This window comes from Drosophila gunungcola (genome assembly GCF_025200985.1).
Source record: "Drosophila gunungcola strain Sukarami chromosome 2R unlocalized genomic scaffold, Dgunungcola_SK_2 000027F, whole genome shotgun sequence".
NCBI lineage: Eukaryota > Metazoa > Arthropoda > Insecta > Diptera > Drosophilidae > Drosophila > Drosophila gunungcola.
In genome coordinates this window covers 1,152,675-1,172,716 of record NW_026453175.1, presented here as the reverse complement: position 1 = coordinate 1,172,716, position 20,042 = coordinate 1,152,675, and the positions used below count along the sequence as shown (strand labels likewise).

Below are 20,042 nucleotides of genomic sequence, written 5' to 3'. Positions count from 1 at the left end.
AATCGGACCATGTCTTGGACACATCTTGGGGCACCCTTTCACTCTGGCGCCGGGGCTTTGGGGAAATAGTCGAGTTGCCAGTGGACTCCGGGCTCATACACTCCACTGACCCACTTGCTAGTGCGAATCCACCCTGCAGTGGTTGGGAGTTGACCTTAGTCTAACGCACTGTACTTCAATATCAAGGAATAAAGTGTGTGCGAAATATGCAAATCTCTCACACAACTCCGATTAATTTCAAGTTACAATTTCCGTTTGCTGGCAGCTTCGTCCTCCTTCTTCTTGTTTTTTGCAATTCAATTTAAAATTATGCATGCACAGGCATCTTCAAAACAACAGAGAATTCGAGCGGCAAAAGAGGGGTAAGCAATGAAAACAAAAAATAAAAGGAAACTTAAGCTGGAATTATTTAAAAAGAATTACTTAACCAATAAAAATTGTATTTAAACGTCATATTGAAAAAAAAATACAAATCAATTTTACTATGGAGCTGTTTGTACTTTAGATTTTAAATTTCATTGAGTAGAAATATAAAAAAAAAAACATTAAGGGGGTATTCTGGTCTAGAAGCTTACATTTTGGTCATTTTTCAAGTAAAATAAAAAAAAAAACGAAAAACATTAAAAAAAAACAAAATTCGCCGAGATACAGGCCAGTAGATTCGGGCCGGGTTAACATGATTTTACCCTTGTAGTGATAAAAAAAAAAAAAAAAAAACAAGATATATAGCAAGTTTCAAAGGAATCAATTCAGTAGAACTTGAAATTTCATGCCAACCACCTCAAAAAAAGTAGTTTCGAGGAAAACGCGTTTAAATTTTAGGAAACATGATGGATTTGACGCCACGTCACAAAATTGGTTGAATCTCCTAATATTATTCGAATTTTCAAAAATGTTGTTTACCATAAACCTGTAAAACGACTCTTCTAAACTAAATTTGTCTACACTGGTCAAAAAAATCCATAAATTTCGTAGTCAGTTTAAATATTTTTTAGCTTTGATTTTCATCCAACGCGGTTTTTAGTTATTTTAATTATGAAAATATTCAATATATTTTTTAATTTTTATTTGAGTATTTTCGGAATTCATTTTAATATAACTTACAAAAAATTCATTAAATCTTATATTGTCCACATTTATCAAATTGTTTTAATATAAAATCATTCAATTCAGTATTCGTTGTTTTATTTTTTAATATTTAATTTAAATATTAAATATAACATTTTGAATTCAACAATCTGTTGTTTATTTTTGTATCTGTACTTATTATATCTCTGTGTTGTGGCCTATTCTAATTTTTGGTGGTCTTTGATTTTGTAATAATAAATTATTATATGTGTTTGTTTTAACTTAACACATTCTTTAATAAAATATCATCATGCGTAACAGGAGGGTCATGAATGCTAAGGATTCGAGAGAACAATTTTATGCAAGATTTAATTCCAGTTCATCTTTATGGGCCCTCAACGCGAAGATTTCTTTTGAACTTGTCGTTTGGTATTCCATATGAAAATTTTCCCTTTCTATCGCCGAATTCTAGATAAAAATCGTTCTTTTATTTTTATACAAGTAAAACTGCGACACTCCATCAGTTGGCAGATGAAATTATACACCCAGGGACTGGGGCAGGTGCTAAAAGGATCGCCGGAGGGACGGGAAAAAACGTGTGAGGCTGTCAGAGGCACTGGCTCCCCCCTCCCTCCTCCCCCATATCCCCTACTCCATGCCTCGCCACCTGTGAGCGTGTAGCCCTACCTGGGCATCCCGCATCCCATATCCCATTGGAACCAGGCAATACATATGGATAAGTATAAGAAAAAGCGGCAGCAGCAGAAAAAGCGGCAATATGAAAGCCCTGCAGAAAAAGGGAAAAGAAGAACCGGCAGATATGAGAAATGTACATTTGGACAGGCTACACACGCTGCCCTCACGGCGAGTGCGACAGAGAGAGGGCCAGCGGAGCGAAAGAGACGGATAGAGCCAGTCAGATGTCAAACATTCTTTTGACACTTTGTCATAGCATCTCTCGGTGACACTTGTCAGCAGTCGGATTTCGCATTTTGGTGGAATGGATGTGCCGCAGTTGATTTATACTGCCATATGTATGGATGTAAAGATATATCCACTCGTGTCTTAATATTATTTACTTGTGAATCGTCTGATTTCAGTTTGCTAACGCATAAACAGATCTGGCAAGCGCCTTTTTGGGTTTTAAACAAACAAAACAAACAAGCGATCTGAGCAACTGGTTTGAAATTTGATTTTGTAATATTTTAGTAGAGAATCAAAAAGTCCATAACTTTTATACCAAAAACTTCTGTAAACTGTAAACAATTCGTTCAAAACAAGTAAGAAATAAATTAAATTACTTTTATTTTGTCCATTTAGGAATAATTAAAGGATAAATGTGAAGCGGATGAACACTCTATCGTTTTATATTAACAAAACACGGATTTTAAAATATTTTAAGCGCCATATATCACTACTTGGGACTTAATACCAGCTCCCCGAGCCGAAGTAAATTTGATCGTGACTGTCGTAGCACCCACTCCTCCAGATGTGATTTCGGCGGTGGCACCTCGCGCTCTTTTAAGATCCGTGATTTTAATGTAGCTTATTGTTTTTGCAGTTCCCGCCTGTGTTAACGTATAGGTTTTCGTCGTTGTTTGCAGGAGACTTTTGGGTTTCGACACAGTCTCACTAGCAATAAGGGTATCCGTTGTTGCTTGCGTCCCATATGTATAATCGTTTCCTTCTCCGCCGCCGCCGCCTAGATTTCCCTCAATCAGGCAGATATTTGTGCCAACCAACAACAAGAACACCGCGAGAAGGTACATTTTTAAAGGTTGATTTTTGGTGAAGAGATGAAGCTTACTGTTGGTTAAGACAATACAGCATTTCGTTTTTATAGGGCTGCCCCGCATAGAAAATTTCTGTAACCTACCTGATGGCCTACATTGATAATGGAGCAGATAGAGAAGTGTCTGTAACACCTGCCAAACATATCTTTAACACGATGCATTCTATCTTGCCGCACAATGGAAAAGAAAACAGTATTAGGAGAAACACGAAAGAACAAGTTCCTCGACTATAAAATACCGGCCCATTTGGAAAAAGAGGTATTTACCAAATTTACAAAAAAAAAAAAAATGTTCACAGATATGTTTAAAACAATCTATACCTGTCAATAAAATGTTATAATTGAAATTAAATCTATAACATTTATAGTTACTGACGTATCGATTTTGAAACAAGCTGGCACATAGTTGTAAATGTTATAATGATTTAAAACAACTTCGTTGGGAATGGAACCGTAAATCCTTTCAAGAGATTTCGCAAGCAGCCCGAATAACATTTTATAACAGATAAACGCTTAACACCTGTAGCATACTCGTGCACGAATACAATATACCTTTTTTAATTAACGAGAAACGGGTGGAAAAACCAAACAGGTTCTGTCTTATCAAAACTCATAATTTATGGAGAAAGTGAATTTTTCCTAGCTTGGGTATCAGTTGATTGGATAGACTCTTATTGAGTCAAATATATCGATTTAATCGAATGTAGTGCGACTTTTGACTTTAATTTTAATAGGTTGCACCATAATTCGAAAATATTGTAGACAAATATTAGTCTATAAGTTGGTAGCTAAACATTGTCTTGCTCAACTTCTAGTCATTGACCCCAATCTACACGAAAGAAGGTCATTGGAAGCAAACTGATAAAAGGTAGGTAATAACCAAAACAAATGTAATATCGTGCATTGATAACTGAATAACAACAGCAAAGCAATATTAGAAAACAACGTTTTTATTGCCAAACTTCACTTTTGTGCTTTGTATCTAAAGAAGAACTAATTAAAAATCCTCATTGCGTCAAAATATATGTTCTACTTAAATCTCATTATCTTTCCAGGGTGAAAACAAACATTAAACATTAAACAATTTCAGTCGAAGGAACTCTCACGAAACGGTAGCAGCCTTAAACGTTACTTGCTTAAAAATGGTAATCAGGTCCTTAGCAACTTTGTTTTTTTTAGCACAGGATCGACGATTTTCTGAGGCTTGAACAAACCCAATTAGCGGTCTGAATTGAGCGAACAGTTTTGCTATTTAAGTAGCGAGTTGACGGCCATTTATCAGGGAATCTAATCTAATCCTTTCACTGGTCAAATAAATTAAAATGGAAAGCCTTTTTTGGCAGCCAGGCCACTAAATTACACCATAGATAATTAACCTGTAGGGGCTCCGGATTTCGTGGAGAGCGGGAAGATGAAAGTTGGAGTCTCGATGGTTTCTGCGGCAACTTTATTAGGTCTTCGACCCAAAACAGCGGAAGCCGAAGCGACGGAGAAGCATCTCCAAGGACCAAGGAGCCAACTGAAATTACAAAATGGCGCAAATTATTGCGGGACAGCGGCGACCTCGTTGGCTATTTCCGTCGGCAGGCATTTTTCCAAATGAAGTTTGCAAGTAATCATGAAAAAGGTAATTTAATAAAAGCAAAATCGAGCAACATAAAACTAATTTACGGCCTGAAATTGCCTTTGAAAAGCGAGTGAAAGCACAGAAAAATGTGGCCAAAGGAGGCTGAGCTCAGGCAGTTCGGGCCGGTCCTTTGAAGTTCAAGGTTAAACACACTTTCCAGCTGCCGCAGCGGTCCACGCCCACCCAGCTGTAATAATGGACTTGTGTGCAGAAGCAGAAAGCAAGAGATCGATTCAATAGAGGATAAGCCATCGCATGCAAAAGCTCCTTCAGTGGCTGAGTCCCCAACAAACGGCAGTGCCACATGTCCGGCAATTTCACAGCAGCAACATCAGGGGCCACAGCAGCAACATCCAGAGCAACGGCAGCAACATTGCTCAATAAGCGGCTTAAAGTGGTTGCAAAAAAAGACCAAAAGTCCTGTCTTTGCCGGACAAGGACTTCCTCCAATTTTCCACATCCTCAGTTCGGCGGCAAGGTTCTCAACACGACTTTATGAACATTTTTCTCTGCGACCTACTTGTGTTTTAATAAATAATAATTTGCAGTCTTTATAATTGTTAAATTTTTTGGATAGTTTTTTTTTTTAATATCTTAATAAAATAAGTGATAAGAGTTGAATAAATATATTTTTGTTATTATTTAGCATTTGCAAACGACAACTTTTAATTATACTTCTTCCATTTTCAGCCTTGACTTATTTTTATAGCTCATTTAAACATAGAGAATAGAAAATATTTTGACCAAGTTATTGCAGATTGAAAATCTTTTTCAGCTATTTAGCAAACAACTCGACAACCTATTTTTTATCAGAATAAATTCGTAAACTTTATTGCACAGAAAATCAAAAGGTTTTGGTGAAGAACAAGGATTTGTAAACTGTAAAATTTTTTGTTTTACTTTCGCTCAGGTTTTGCTATTAATTTATAAAATTTTATTTCACTGCAAAAACATTGAATTTAAGAGCCCAATTTCCTTTGCACATAACTGACTTTATAAAATGATTGGTAAACTGTTTTCAAAAGTGGTTTTCAACGCCAAAAAACCCTTCTTAGCCACACATATAACAAAACAATTTAAGAGCTTATTTATTCCGCATATTTTTTGTAACCCTTCCGCTCTCATTTTCCTCCTTGCTCATTTTTGCTGGCTTGTGTCCAAGCGCTGAAAATATTTGGCCACAAAATGTTACAAGGCCAAGAACTGCAGCAGCAAATATAGCTAAAAATGCTAAAGGACAACATGTTAAAGTTTAAGCAAATATGTTTGCCAGTGAGCACAGTCCACCCGCTGTGGCCTTTGACCCAACGCCCATTTATACACCCATTTTACTCCCAATGCCGTGGCATTGGTTGCACCATTTTACGGGCTAGCAAGCATTTTTGGCTTCCTTGCTCGGATGCTTATCCAAATCAAAGCATTTAAGCTAGAATTTCTGTGTGTGTCCTCTTGCATTATTTAAAAGTTGCTTTAACGCCATTTTATGCTTCGGCACGCCAACGAAAGTGGGACAAACCTTCTGGGATCTGCGATGGCGGCGAGGAAAGTTTTCTGGCCTACGCAAATGAGACCCAATTCCGCTAGGAGTGGAGCAGTGGAGCAGGTTCGAGCAGTAGGTCACCACCAAAGGAGCCGTATAAATGACGAGGTAGTGCAGAAAAACGTTTAAAGAGCGCAAAGTTTTGAGTTTTTGAATAATGCCCAGTCTATGCGGTAAATGCTTTGCAAATGAATGCAGATATCTTTTCCTATTTATATATCTACCATTAAAATTTAATAAGATTCATTAAGAAACTTAAAACTTGCTTTAATTCCGAAAATAATATTCAGAAGTTATCTTTACGCAAAAAAAGATCTGATCAACTTTACTTAGTGAAATGTAACGTTATAATAAATTACAGTAATTAAAACTTTTTTCTATTTGTTTCAAAATTTTTTATTTTATCAAATTTTATTCGGATTTAAGAGCTTTTTAATAATGGAATTTATGCAACTATTTATTTAATAAACGTTTACATATTCATCCGAATTTCCGGTATACAATGTTTGAGCTTGTGGAATTGTATGATTTTTATTAGAAATGTAATTGCTCATTGTTGGCTTTATGAAAAACTGCTAAATTCCCCACGAGCATTATCTGCCTGAACATATTTATACCACAAGAAAAAAAGAAACCATCTGTTTCCGAGGTTTTTGCAGCTGGTATTTCTGACCCTCTGACCATCTCCGTGCAGCCACTGAACATAATCTAAAACAGAAATGTTAAAATCCATTTTAATTTCTATTATGCAAATTTGCTCAAGTGCCATATGTCGGGTTGTCGGGGCGATGTCAGATTTTTAGCCCACTCCAGTCCAGAAGTGGTCTGTCCCACAAACTCACCCATACCCATATGTATGAGATGGGAAAGTGGTTCTGTCTAGTCAGGTTCGCCTTGCTCCGAATGCATAATAACTTTATTATGGTGGAGATGCGGTCCAAGCTGAGGGGTGAGAATCGGGGAGTGGACATCTACAAAAATACAGTCGGCCCTTTATAGCTTCAAATGTATTTTGCTATTAAAATTAAAAACTGCCGTATAATAGGACCATCTTGTGGTTTTACTAACATGTATTGAATTAATATTAAAGATGATAAAATTGGCAGTTTAAAATATCAACATATTATTTTGGTTTAGTTACAAATATTTTGAAGTAATTCGGGATATCGATGTTCAACTGTAGATCCTGACCTTCTGGTTTTGCCCCATGTACGGCAAACTTTTGCTAAAATAATTTTGTTTGAAAAATTTGAATGCAGAAATTTTCATAGCTGCATCCTTTTATTTCTGACATGGCCAATTCAATTTGTGAAAATATGGCACAAAGGCGACCGACAAAACAAGGCGAACCCGACATACTGGCATATATACCATATATGTAGTTTGTGGGCAGGGAGAAGCCCAATTTAAACGCTTGCCGAGTGACACATGCCCGGTGAGTGGGAACAGGGATGCGACTGAGACTGGAGACTGGAGACAGGACACTGGACACAGTTGGGAGATAGGACATGGAAGATGGAAGATGGGATACAGGAGACAGGAGATGGAGCCGCGACAGGAGCCACATTGCTGACGACAAAGCAAAGTGGGTCAAAAAAAAAGGAAAAATGCGAGTCATTTCTCGCGGGTGTCACACACATACGGCATTCCTGCTCCTTCGCGCACATGTTAAACATCCTCGCGCCCTTGTCATGGCCTCCACCCACCCAAAACAACTCCCATCAGCCAGCCCCACCACCACCCCCCCTGCCCGCGTCTCTCGCCACAAAGGCCCAGCGGTGTCAGCGGCGGCACTTTGACATTTTTGGAGCAATGTGCCCTGTGGCTTGAGCGGGTTGGGGTTGGGGGTTGCTAGGCTGTTGGGGCAAGGGATGGAGGGGGGGCGGGAGTGAAAGTGGGCGGGAGGCCGAGGCCGAGGGCACGTTCTGTGCCCCGGTGAAAGGCAAATCATGTGCGGCAACAACAACATCAAATGAAACAAAACAACGAAAATTCAGTTATAGTCTATTAGAAGAAACCAAAGTTTGAATACTCTGAAAATTCTATTTATTAAAATGTTGTTATTACAAACTTGTTTATTAGTTCAAAAATAAACCAAAAATAAACTTGAGCTCTATTTTAAGTTTAAACACTTTTCTTGTACTGTGTTTATGCGATAGCCATTTCATGAAAACTACTTGTGTGCATAAAAACCATTTCAAGTATTCGGTTACACACGAATGGTTGACTATGAATTCAAACCAAACGCGTGACTTAATTGGGCCTTAATTTTACACGACTCGTATCTCTGCTTATATCATTTCATGTATTCGTCTGTATCGCATAAACCGGGGCTGTTTTGATTTCATGTATTCAAGAATTCATAATATTCATAGCACAAACACAGAAATTAACTTGCTTACTCTTTTAGAGAGTTTTGTTATCTTAAAAAATTCATTTGAATATTTAAAGCCAAAAAGATGAAAACAAAATATAATTAGGGACAAAGAAACAACTGACTTTTGTTCATGCCGTAAAGCTTTCAGTGTCTTGTTTTGTAGGAATCACTCCATTCACAAACTTCTTAGTCTTTTCGGTAAAAAAAAATCCGCAGAACCTGAATAATTTAAAAATGTGCTTTGATAGACTGGAGTTTCATAATTAAAGTAAAAATTTCTTAGAATGCATTTAAAATGAAACAAGTAAATAAATTGTAAAAGTATAAGCTTAGACTTATATACAATTGCTGTTTAAAGCTCTTTACTTAAATACTGATTACATTTTGTAATATAAATTGAGCGATAATTTAAATCATCTATTTGGGCTTTTTCCACACTTTTTTTCAATATTTATTCGCAATTAGTTCAGGCTTTAAAAGCAGTGCAGTCCATATACCTTTGCACAGTAAGGGCATAGCAATGCACATGCAAATAGAATAAATGGAGAAGGAGGAGCGTAATGGGGAATACTGAATGTTGTGAATGGAGGGTGAAATGGGGAAAGGGGGGACCAAGGGGGATTCAAAGGAATGTCGACATTGATTTCGCATTTGGCATTCGTAGTCGACGCTGGGTGCCCGGAGTTCGGGGATTCCCCCGGGAAGTGGTGCGAATCAGTTTACGTATGTCAATGGCGTTCGTTTCCTTTTGTAATAAAATTTTATGAGCCGCCGTCGCCTCGGCATTGTCAATTTTTATTGTTATTGTTTCGGCAACATAAACTTGAAATCGATTAGGGGAAAGGCAGAGGGAGGTGGCAAGAGGGCAAGTGGGCAGGAACCACAAGTTTAGCAAGTCAAAAGCTCAAGTGACAAAGTTTTCTTTTGATTTATGGCCCGGAATCAGTAAAGCGCATAGAGCTCCAATTTTGTCTCCCTTTTCCCGTTTTCCTTCGCGCCAAGAAATCAAAAGTCATCGTCAGTCGGCCAGATAAGTAAAATCCAAAAAAGCAAACCGAAACCAAAAGACGAAAACTTGGCCAGCAGGCTGAACAAATAAATCACACAAATTAAACACAGAGTCCAATGCAATTTGACGTCGCAAGTTGCAAAGTTCTTCCGCACGGATTGGGATGGGAATTGTGAGGTGGTTTCGGGTGAAAAAAAGTGGGTGCTTTTCGGGATGGTTCCGCAGAAATGAAGACGCAGCAGATTGCGTCCGCCGCTTTTATGATGCGGCCAGCAAAAGTTGGTTCTTAGTCCGGCTTATTCTCGCGTCGCCTTCATCTTTTGCTCTCACTTTGCTTTTTTTATGCATTTCCCTTAATTGCATCATCTTGGGAATTGTTTGACCAGGGAATTGGCCAAATAAATTGTTGACAAAGCCAGTAAGCGATATGCTGCGGGGGAGTAGCTAATAGCTATTACATGTAAGATTAAATGTTTAAAAGTCAGGCAGCGTTGCATAAAAAATGTATTTCTTTAACTTAAGGTTTTTACTACATTGTTCACTCTTACATTTAGGATGAAACTGATTTGGTCTTCAGAGTGCACAACCAGATTGAATGAAAAACCCTAAAACCTTATTGTGTTGCTTACTACTTTTACTTTAAATCTTAAAGCACTTCTTAATTCGAATGGTTACCAAAACATTCTTTTTAAGCTCCATTGGAGGTTTTAAGGTTTTATTCTTTGTAAATTGCCAAAAGCTTAAATCAAAATTTGTACTTTAAATACGTTGTTAAATTTCTCAAGTATTTTTAGCTCTCATAGATATGCTATGCAAAGTATTAATATATATGCTTATATGGCATTGCTAATCTGCAGTGTATAATTTGACACACAAATGTAATGTTCAAATGATTTACCCAAAGCACACTTTCGCTTTTCCCCATGCTGACTAATCCTCTCGATTTATCAAATGCCCATTAGCAATCGATGAATTTAAGTCGCCAATTTCTGTTATCTGCCAGTCAATGATTGTCGCACTCCAAGCCCAAGTCCAACTCCAAAGTCCCCAGCTTCGAATTGCCAGTCCTCGTGGAGATGATGAGATGAGGGCTCAACGCATTCACACGTAAGTCGTTTGTAATTTAGTCGAGTTCATAATCATAATAATTATGGGTATGTGAAATGGAGGGTGGTAAGGGGAGTTTAGCTTATGGCGAAGTACTGTTAGAGTTCTTTGCGTTGCGTTTCCGTTTCAGTTTTGCCTTTATTTTCCTTATTTTTTTTGCCGATATTACTTGAGCTCGGGCCTTTGCCCTCGCATTTCCTGCATGTCCATAACATGCGCAAATAACATAATTTCTGGCGTTAAAATCAATTTTCATCTTTCCCCAGACGCCGTCAATTGTAGCAGCTGCTTCCATCTGCTTTTTCCTGATTTCCTCGCAGTTTTCTCCACTCGGATTCGCTTCCGTTCTATTTGCCATGAATTGGCCATGGCATTGTCGTGAAAATAATGCAAATAGTAATTTCTGGAATTGCCTTTTTGGCTGCCATAGTCAACTTCTGGAAATAGGCATTGCCGTGGCCATGGCCAGAGATTTCTGGCGGCGAAGGCCTCCTCTAATGACAATGGGCATCATTTTCATTCCCATTCCCAATTTATTCCGTCGTTGTCTGCGGTCTGCGAAATGGCGCCCAACAACAATGTTCGCTAAAATTGTCGACCAGACAATATTTTCCACACGACAACCATCATAATGGACAGGCTGTGGAGAAATGTGGGGGTGTGGCTATTTAGGCACTTTAGTATTAAAGTTTTTTTTTTCCCAAAACAAGGTATAATACTTACAAATTACATTACAAATTACAAAATGTTTTATTTTTGTACTTATACTTAATACTTAATTTCACCAAGTAATATTTGCAATAGATCTTTTGAAAAGTTAATGTTTAATCAAAACTTTTTAAGTGGAAACTGTAAATTATATATTACCAATACCACATATTTTTCAATGTATTATTTTTAATGTATCGGACTGACCAGTGGCTGCACATTCAAGCACTTTAATCTGCAAGTTCCATTCCGAGGATATTCCTTAGCTAGAGATTCAATTCCTTAAAGGCTTAACCGAAAGTGTCAAATCCAGGAGGAGTGAAACAGCGGAGTGGTAGGGGCTTTCCTGAGAGGGTTCTCAAATTGAAATAAACATTACAAAATAATATAAATGCGAAATATATATGGCAAGTAGAGCGGGGCAGGGGCAGGGGCAGGGATACAGAATGTGTGAAAAATGAAGGGAAATGCCGCGACGCAGAGGCGGAAATGAAAAATGCACGAGTAAGAAGGAACGGAAATGCTACCAACGGCGATAAGAATGCTTAACAGCAGCAACTACAACAACAACTTAAGGGAACAGAAGAAGAAGAAGAAGAAAAATAAGAAGAAGAGTAAAAGCCATAGAAGAAGTAAACCAACAATGAAGAAAAGAGTAATGCTTCAATGTACAAAACATTGCTACTCCCGAAGTGGACCGTGTCTTGAAAGGGGTAACCCAGCAAAAGAAATGAATTGCAAGTCAAATATGGCGTTAATGAAAAAAGGGTTTTGAAATTAGAAACATATTTATTTACATACAAAGTTTATAATCTTAAATGGGAATTGTATGAAACTTTAACCTTATATAAGTATATATCTATACTAATTTCAAATCAAAATTCAATTTGAAAGCAATATATTGCTTGTGTCATTATATAATAAATAAAATAAAAATTCATTAAATGTAATATATTGCTAGTGTCATTACTTAATAAACTTCAATTACTTTAACAAGGTCAAATTGTCGGTTTTCTATTTTTTTACGCATAGAATTATTTTTTTTGTTTAACTAGAGAGTGTTGAAAAACGCATTGCAGCATGTTTTATAAACGTTTTTGCTGCGTCACACTTCAAGAACATGTCGGACATATAATTATAAATATTGCATATATCTGGAAATAAAATAAAAACAATAAAGTCCACTCAAACTCTTGATGAAATCTGATTGATTGATTGATTTTGACTTTTTTGTTGGTGACTGGTTGCTCAAGCTATAGAAGCTTGACTATATATTAATGATATATAATTAAGTTTAATATCGAAGTATTAAAGGAAATGTCTTTCATATTACATTTTGACAAGCTTTCATCAAACTTGGGATTCCCTTTCTTTATCTTTCTTTTTTCATAAAGCATTTCGTAGCGTAAAATACAAACCCTTTATGATCTCACGACTTATTGTTTTGTTTTTTATGACTTTTCCATTTTCATCCAAGTTGCTTCACTCAAGACTCCATTGGCTCAGCTTGTGAGCATGTGTCATTCAATTCCAAGTTAAGCGGCAAATTGAGAGCCCCGAGGACCATCTGACTTCGCCTGATTTGCGCTAATTGCGAGTGCAAGCGCCCGTGAACGCGTCCTCGAGTGGGAGGATTCAGCTGCAGACCACTTGCATTTCCACTTCCACATCCACCTTCAACTCCACTCGAAACGGGAAGCAGAACGTGCCATTTGGCCAGATCATAATTGCACGGTAAATTATTATATATACCTTTTACCTTTTACTAGTCATAACGTTGAAAATTGAGAATTGTTATATAGAAATGGAAAGACTCAATGCCTTGGGTAGGTTGATTTTAAAAATAATTTAGCCAGGGATATACAAAATAAGCTCGATAGCTCAAGGTGGGAATAGATTAAGGAAGCAAATAGGACAATCATTGGAGTTTTTAAATGAGACATTCGATCGATCTAAGTTGTAAAGTTATCGCAATAAAAATTTGTTTATACTCGTTTGAACTTGTTTATTTTTAGCAAAGAAGGATTATATAATTGTCTTATGGCAATGTAAAAAACTTCTTTAGTTTTTCTCTCTGTGTCCTAGCTCTCACTTCACTTTCGTCCTCCTGAAGAAGTTATTTCTGCAAGCGGAATCTTCAGGGTGACAAATAAATTTTTGCAGCGTGTCTGTTTGGCGTTTCACACCCACCAACATTTTGGCCTTCTTCACGGGGGTATTCCCTGAGCGAAACAAAAAGCTCGAAGAGACAAAAAATGAGTCATTAGGCAATAAGCAAACAGAAAAGAAGTGACGGAACAAGGGCCAGAAATTTGCGCACGCTCTATCAATTTGAGGCTCAAACAATGGGACTTTTTAGCCCTTCTACGGGCTATTTGTCTCCTGTTTTCCGCTTTCCTTTTATTGTTTTGAGCTCTGTCCCTTGACGCGTGCCGGCAATCAAAAATAATAAACACCCCTAATTTTGAGGACTAGCAGGAAGAATTGATGGCGTTGATAAGCAAAGCGTCCCCCCGTCGAGCGGTCCCCAGTTCAGCTCTCCTCCATTCCAGTCTCTCATTAAAATCAACACCCAGCGCTGCTGATGATATTTCAGACCTCGTCATCGTCGTCGCAGTGTCATTAATATTTGGCGCTTAGGCAAATGCAGCCGCATGAATTGTGGCCAAATCCCCCTAACTCTTTGCTCCCCCCGCGCAGCATCCTGTTTGGGGGGTGGAAGGTGGGAGGCACGAGTGGGACCACCCAGTGGGTTCCATACACTGGACAAAAAACTAGTCCCTAATTAGAAACATTTTTATTTTATTTATTTAATAAGAATAAGAATATAACTTGTTTTTAAAAAAGGATTACAATCATAGTTTGACACATTTTTGTACAATGAAAATCTCCTTAAAAACTCAAATCACTTAATTCATCTTTAAGATTTTATAAGTTAAAATTGTTCAAATTACGATTTAGTAAGAATAAAACAAATCACTTAAAAATGTGTCTAAAAGTATGCAGTGAAAAAAGAATTTCGTTGTTCTTAATGATTTCCCCGAGTTCCCGAATTTAAAATATTATGTTGCATACTTTCAGAAGCTTCAAAAGTGATTATAAAATCCCAGAGAGCACCCCTCAATTGTTAAAATATTTAATCTTACAAAGGGTCAATCAATCTAATTTTTCAGGCTATCCTGTTTTTTATATTTTGTTGATCCTCTTTTCAAGATTATAACCATAATTTATGCACGACTTTCTCCCAGTGCACACACCATGGTAGGATGACGCGTTGTTTTGTCCCATTTGCAGAGGGGGCAGGAGCAGGAGCACGAGCACAAGCAAAAGCAACAGCAGAAACAGGACTTAGAGCAGGAGCAGGAGCATCAGAGATTTGGATCTTTTGGTCTATTGTTTGCAGCATCGAAATAATGCCGTTTCATGCATATGCATTCACGCTGGGAAATCAGAGGTAGGGAATTTCGGGATATAGAATAGGGGGCTGCTCTGTGCAGACAATCAAATTTGATGTCAGAATGTGCCGGCGAATAAAAGCGGTCTGTTTAATATGCATATATGCATCACAGTCCCAGTTTCGGTTCCAGTTTTCATGTTGTCCCGCACTCCCCACCCGCGGTAATAGCCCTTCCCAAACATTATCCCCCACTCATCCCTTTTCAGCTCTGTATGTATTTGCCAAAGCGCATCAAAATAATGAGCAGCCGCCCGTAAATATGCTTTAAAATTTTACGAGTTGTCATGGGGGATTAATGCGAGCCAAAAAGGATATGGATATTTATAGAAAAGGTACCATTGTTCAACAGAGTTCCGAACGAACGAAAAATGAAGCCAGATTAGACTGATTGTGAACCAGTTGCAAGTGATGAAAGCTTATGCCAATCGGGTGTATAAAACACACTACGAAAATAAAAGGCTGTTCATTTCAATGTTAAATGCATTAAGTTTTGGTATAAAGTTTTAAAATTATGAAAAAAATCGCCTTATTATTTCTGAGTGTATAAGTTTACATATTACAAATCTGCAATCGAGTCCCATTCTTGTTTATCTTGAAGTCGGGAGTACAAAAGGAAGGCGGATGAGCTCTTTCTGTCGATGTGCATGGCCTTGCCTCTATTGGTTTTTCCCTCAATGCGTGCTAAAAGTGTTTTTCTTTGGACGCTTTCTTTTTGCTGTGTGCCCGGGTAAACAGAAAGTCGACAACAACAACAACAGAAATCAACTATAAGGGGCACTCAAAAGAAACATATAGAAGAGAAAGTGGCTTGAAAAAGGAGGAGAAAGTGGCTCGGGAATAAAGTGAACTCCATGCCGTTTTCTGGGCTGCTTGATTCTGTTTTTGTTGCCAATGTGGTTTTGAGAATGAGAGGTTGGGAGATTTTGTTTCACACTGCCAAGGTCGAGCCCCAACCCACTCAAAGTGGGGCCAATCAAGTGCTCGTTGAGGTGGTCAAGTGAATTATTGAGGCATGGGTTACATGACTTAGAGGAGTCGAATTTGCATTAGCATCAAGTGGCTGACACTCTCAATATTTATAAAGGTGTCGAGCGATTCCACTTCGATGATGATCGATTTAATGGAAATCAGCTGTAAAAACAATTAGCTACTTAAGTGAATTAAATAGGGGAAACCATTATGCGCAGAGGACATTATATTTACAGAAAGGATTCAACTATATATAACTTGTATTTAAATGGGTAAAAATAAATATACATATATTTTGGTGCCTTCTCCAATGTCCAATGTTTTTCAAATCGGCTGTATATTTTATGGGGAACAATGAAAATAAAATAAATTTGTCCCATAAATATAGCTCAATTTGTTCGAACTAAATTCTGATCCACCTACCACAGCCCAATTAATCTAGATTTATTTATTGAGATCATTGTAATAACTTACTAACTAAAGGATTTGAGTTCTTAAAGTGCTTACTAATGCCTTTACGCACTCACAGATGGAAACACCCACAGTTACACACAACGCCAGTGAAGTGCCACATGTGCAGGATGGCACCACACAAATTTAAACTCTACAAGGGAAATTTCTGTTGCAAGTTGCAGCAATAAAATATTTGCAATTTAATTAAACGAAATTAAACAATCCAGCCAGCATTTGTGCAAACATGTGTGGCAATTGTGCTTGCCTCGTAATCTAAATTTGTAAGTTGCCATCTCTTTAGCCCGTTCCCTCTCCCTATTTTCCCCGGCCCTGTCCGTCCGATTTTCTGTTGGCCGGACAAGGGAAGTTTTTGGGCTTCTGGTACTGTTTCCACTTTTGTGGCAACTTTCTTGAATGTCTCGCAGCCTGGAGGCGCCAGCAAGAAATAGTTTTCACGTTCTATTTCTTTCGCCCAGAGTTCAAACAAAAGGACTGGGGCCCGGGGAAGGAAGCAATAAATGTAAAGTAATGTAAAGAAAGTTTTCGCTCTGATTATGACGAGAGCGGCGGGGGGAGGTGAAAACACTCGCCTTTGGTCAGCAAATCGATTCAATTCGATTCGATTCAATTCGGATTGTGAATATGCAACAGACCCCGCACAATCAAAACATGCTAGCCAGTGCAGAAATATTTGCATAAATATTTACACACGTAACCACCGATGCGCCCGGCCAAAGTCAATAAAAAGGATTTTCACATTGGCCAAAAGTTTTTAATGAATTTATTTTCCCTTGGCGGCATTGAAACAACGAACAATGAGCACACCCACCGTCCGATTTGCCGTAATTTACGACATCAACAAAATGTACTACACAAGTTAGACAATAAAAAGCATCGACATCGCCCATCGAAAGGCAAACAAACAAGCAGCACAGCACAGAAAATGGAAAATCGGAAAGCCCTAAGAACAATGAAGCAACAAAGCAACAAAGCTCCGAGGAAAAAAAAATGCACTAATTGAAATATATTTCCCCAGTAACGGGCTTATTTTCAAAGAAAACATGGCAAGTGAAAAGGCCAGTGCAATGAAGAGGTTTCTAAGTTCATTGGGGGCTTTGAAATGCGTTTTGGCATGGCGCATAATAGAAGTTATGAAAGGAGCTTTGTGCTGGAAAAATTAGCAACAAAAAAATACTTACAAATTTTAAGTCTATTAATGGAAAGAGTCACATTAAATACAATGAGATCAATATTTAAATATACTAGAGTAGATTTAAACCGTAACTTTTTTAATATTTCACAATTATCTAAACTCTTATTTCTAAAGTAGTCATCGTAAAACTAGTTTAAATAAATAAACAAAACTTGCAATTCAACTTAAAGATACCTTAACTTGTCATTGATTCGTGTTTTAGCAAGGTATTATATCACTTCTGTCAAATTTTAATTTTATTTTTAATTCACCTCATAAATAATAATTGACCCTCTTCAATGCAATTGACAGTCGTTTATAAAGGAATTTAAAATAAAGGAATCCCTACTTCCTCAAAATATGAAACCCATAGCCCGCTGCACCTTTGAGCATAATGGTAATCACGTTTACAACTCCTTGGGAGTAGCAATTGACCCGATTGCCGGCCACACAGAGTAATCGACCAATCGTTGGCAGGAATTGATAATCTAAACACTCCAATTGAATTGCAATTGCAGCTACACACAAATAATTTGTCTCACTTAAACGGAGGACGGTGTTTCGGGGGAAGGGCTTAAGCATGTCGTATTCAATTAGGGGTAATTAGACCGTTTCCCATTTTCCAATGGACAGCGAGTGGAGGTCCTGCGTCTGTGCCACGTGCACAGAAATCCAAGTCCATGAATACGCACACGGAACCACACACAGGCAAACTCAACTGGACAGATACAGATACAGATACAGCACCCACACAGCAGCAACCTGCGAGGCACGCATCGAGAAATTCAATTTTAATGCGGCTATTACATAATTTGATCCCTGCCCTGCCAGACACTGAACGCATATTAATTAACGTCCAAAATTTGATTCTGTGCCAAACTGCAGCTGCTGCCGAAGGATCCCCGAATTGCAGTCAAGGCAGCTAAAATTCCAGCTAAAATCCAGAATTATCCCCAGACATCGGGCATTCAAAGGAGCTAATTAAGCATTAAACGTAAGCCTCAAATTACTTAAGTACCAGCCCCTAAGTGAAGCATTAAAAATCCTTCGATTTTAATTGAGAAAATTTAATTGTTCTTCTTCTAATTAAAGCGAGGACCGAAGCTTTTTTTAGCAAGACAAAGTTTTGATCCTCTTACGATTTGAAAAGATTTAAGAATATATATATTTTTTACTGCGCGAAAAATCGTCATAAAAACATAGAACGGTAGGTACTACATATGTGCGGCATCTTTAGGATATAGTCATATATAGGGATAGGTTCTTAACACTATAAAAACCTCATTTGGGGCCAAACCAGCGACTTATAAAAATTAAAAAAAGCAGCGAAACTTACAATCTTTGTTTGTTCCTATGGGATATGGGATATAGACGTCCTCTAGCTTTTAAGCCGAGCTCGCAAAACGGTAGAGAAACATCCAAGGGTATTCAAATTCAATATAAATATCTTAGCAATATCAGTTAAATGATTTAAAATTTAAATCATATATATTTAACAGCAAATCTAGTACATTTTTTAAAAACTTTGTTCCTTCTTCTAAACAAAATAAATAATATACCTAGAAAGATTTCAACTTTTTAGTTTGACCGCAAATTCCACGCCTTTTTGAAGGGTCCTTAAATCGCACAATTAATTTGACATTTGCGCCACATTCGCTCTCTGACGCGTTCGGATTCAATTAATTTGCGATAAATAAATAAGCGAAAAGTAGTAAATATTTAACATGAAATAATCCGACATTCCGTGTGTGTCGCAAAACATTTGCACATCTATCGGGCCAACTGTTTCTGTTCTGTTCTACACGCACGGTAAGCTGGCATCACATTTAATTAATTTAATAACCGCTTTTAACAAGCATTAATAACGTTAATTTTTCTGACAGGGCCAATTTTCATTTGCATTTTCGTATGCATTTCCCAACAAAGCATATAACGATGCATACCATATAAGATGTATGTGCATATGGATTCCCTTTGTGGTTTCAATTATGGGGCATCAATTGATCGATTCAGCGCCACATTTGCTTGAATGAATTTAACCGCCAAATGATGGAAAGCGAATTTTTATACCCTTGCAGAGGGTATTATAATTTCAGTCAGAAGTTTGCAACGCACTGAAGGAGACGTTTCCGACCTTATAAAGTATATATGTTCTTGATCAGCATCACTAGGAGAGTCGATCTAGCCATACCGTCTGTCCGTCTGTCCGTCGTTTCTACGCAAACTAGTCGCTCAGTTTTAAAGCTATCTGCATGAAACGTTCCCAAAAGTTGTCTTTCTATTGCAGGTAGTATATAAGTCGGCACGAGCCGGATCGGACGACTATAGCATATAGCTCCCATAGGAACAATCGTAAAAACAAATGAAAAAAATTATAACTTTGCTGTTTTTAAATTTATTTTTTAGTTCTTCGACATATAGTAATGCTTAAATATTTCAGAATTACGGTTTAAGTTTCATCAAAATCGGACGACTATAACATAAAACTCCCATGAGAACAATAAAAATATTAAAAAAATAAAATTTTTTAAATGTGTCTTTTTTATTTTGTAATTTTTTTTTTAAACATTTTTTGATTATTTAATTATTTGACAGTGCAGAATTACGCCTTTACTGACATTAAAATCGGAAAACGATATCATATATCTGCCATAGGAACTATCAAGTAATTGAGCTGCAAATCATCATAGCTTCAATGCTTTTAAAAATACACGCAAGTAAATCATAATTTTAATGTCTTCAA

General features: G+C 37.5%; 1 protein-coding gene across 1 annotated transcript; it reads right to left on the bottom strand.

Annotated features, from left to right (window-relative positions):
• Positions 1-2,445: 2,445 nt before the first annotated feature.
• On the bottom strand, positions 2,446-2,899 carry LOC128256634 (uncharacterized). The gene has a single exon (XM_052987125.1). It carries the CDS (start codon positions 2,835-2,837, stop codon positions 2,466-2,468), a length of 372 nt encoding a protein of 123 aa, XP_052843085.1. The 5' UTR covers positions 2,838-2,899; the 3' UTR covers positions 2,446-2,465.
• Positions 2,900-20,042: the final 17,143 nt, after the last annotated feature.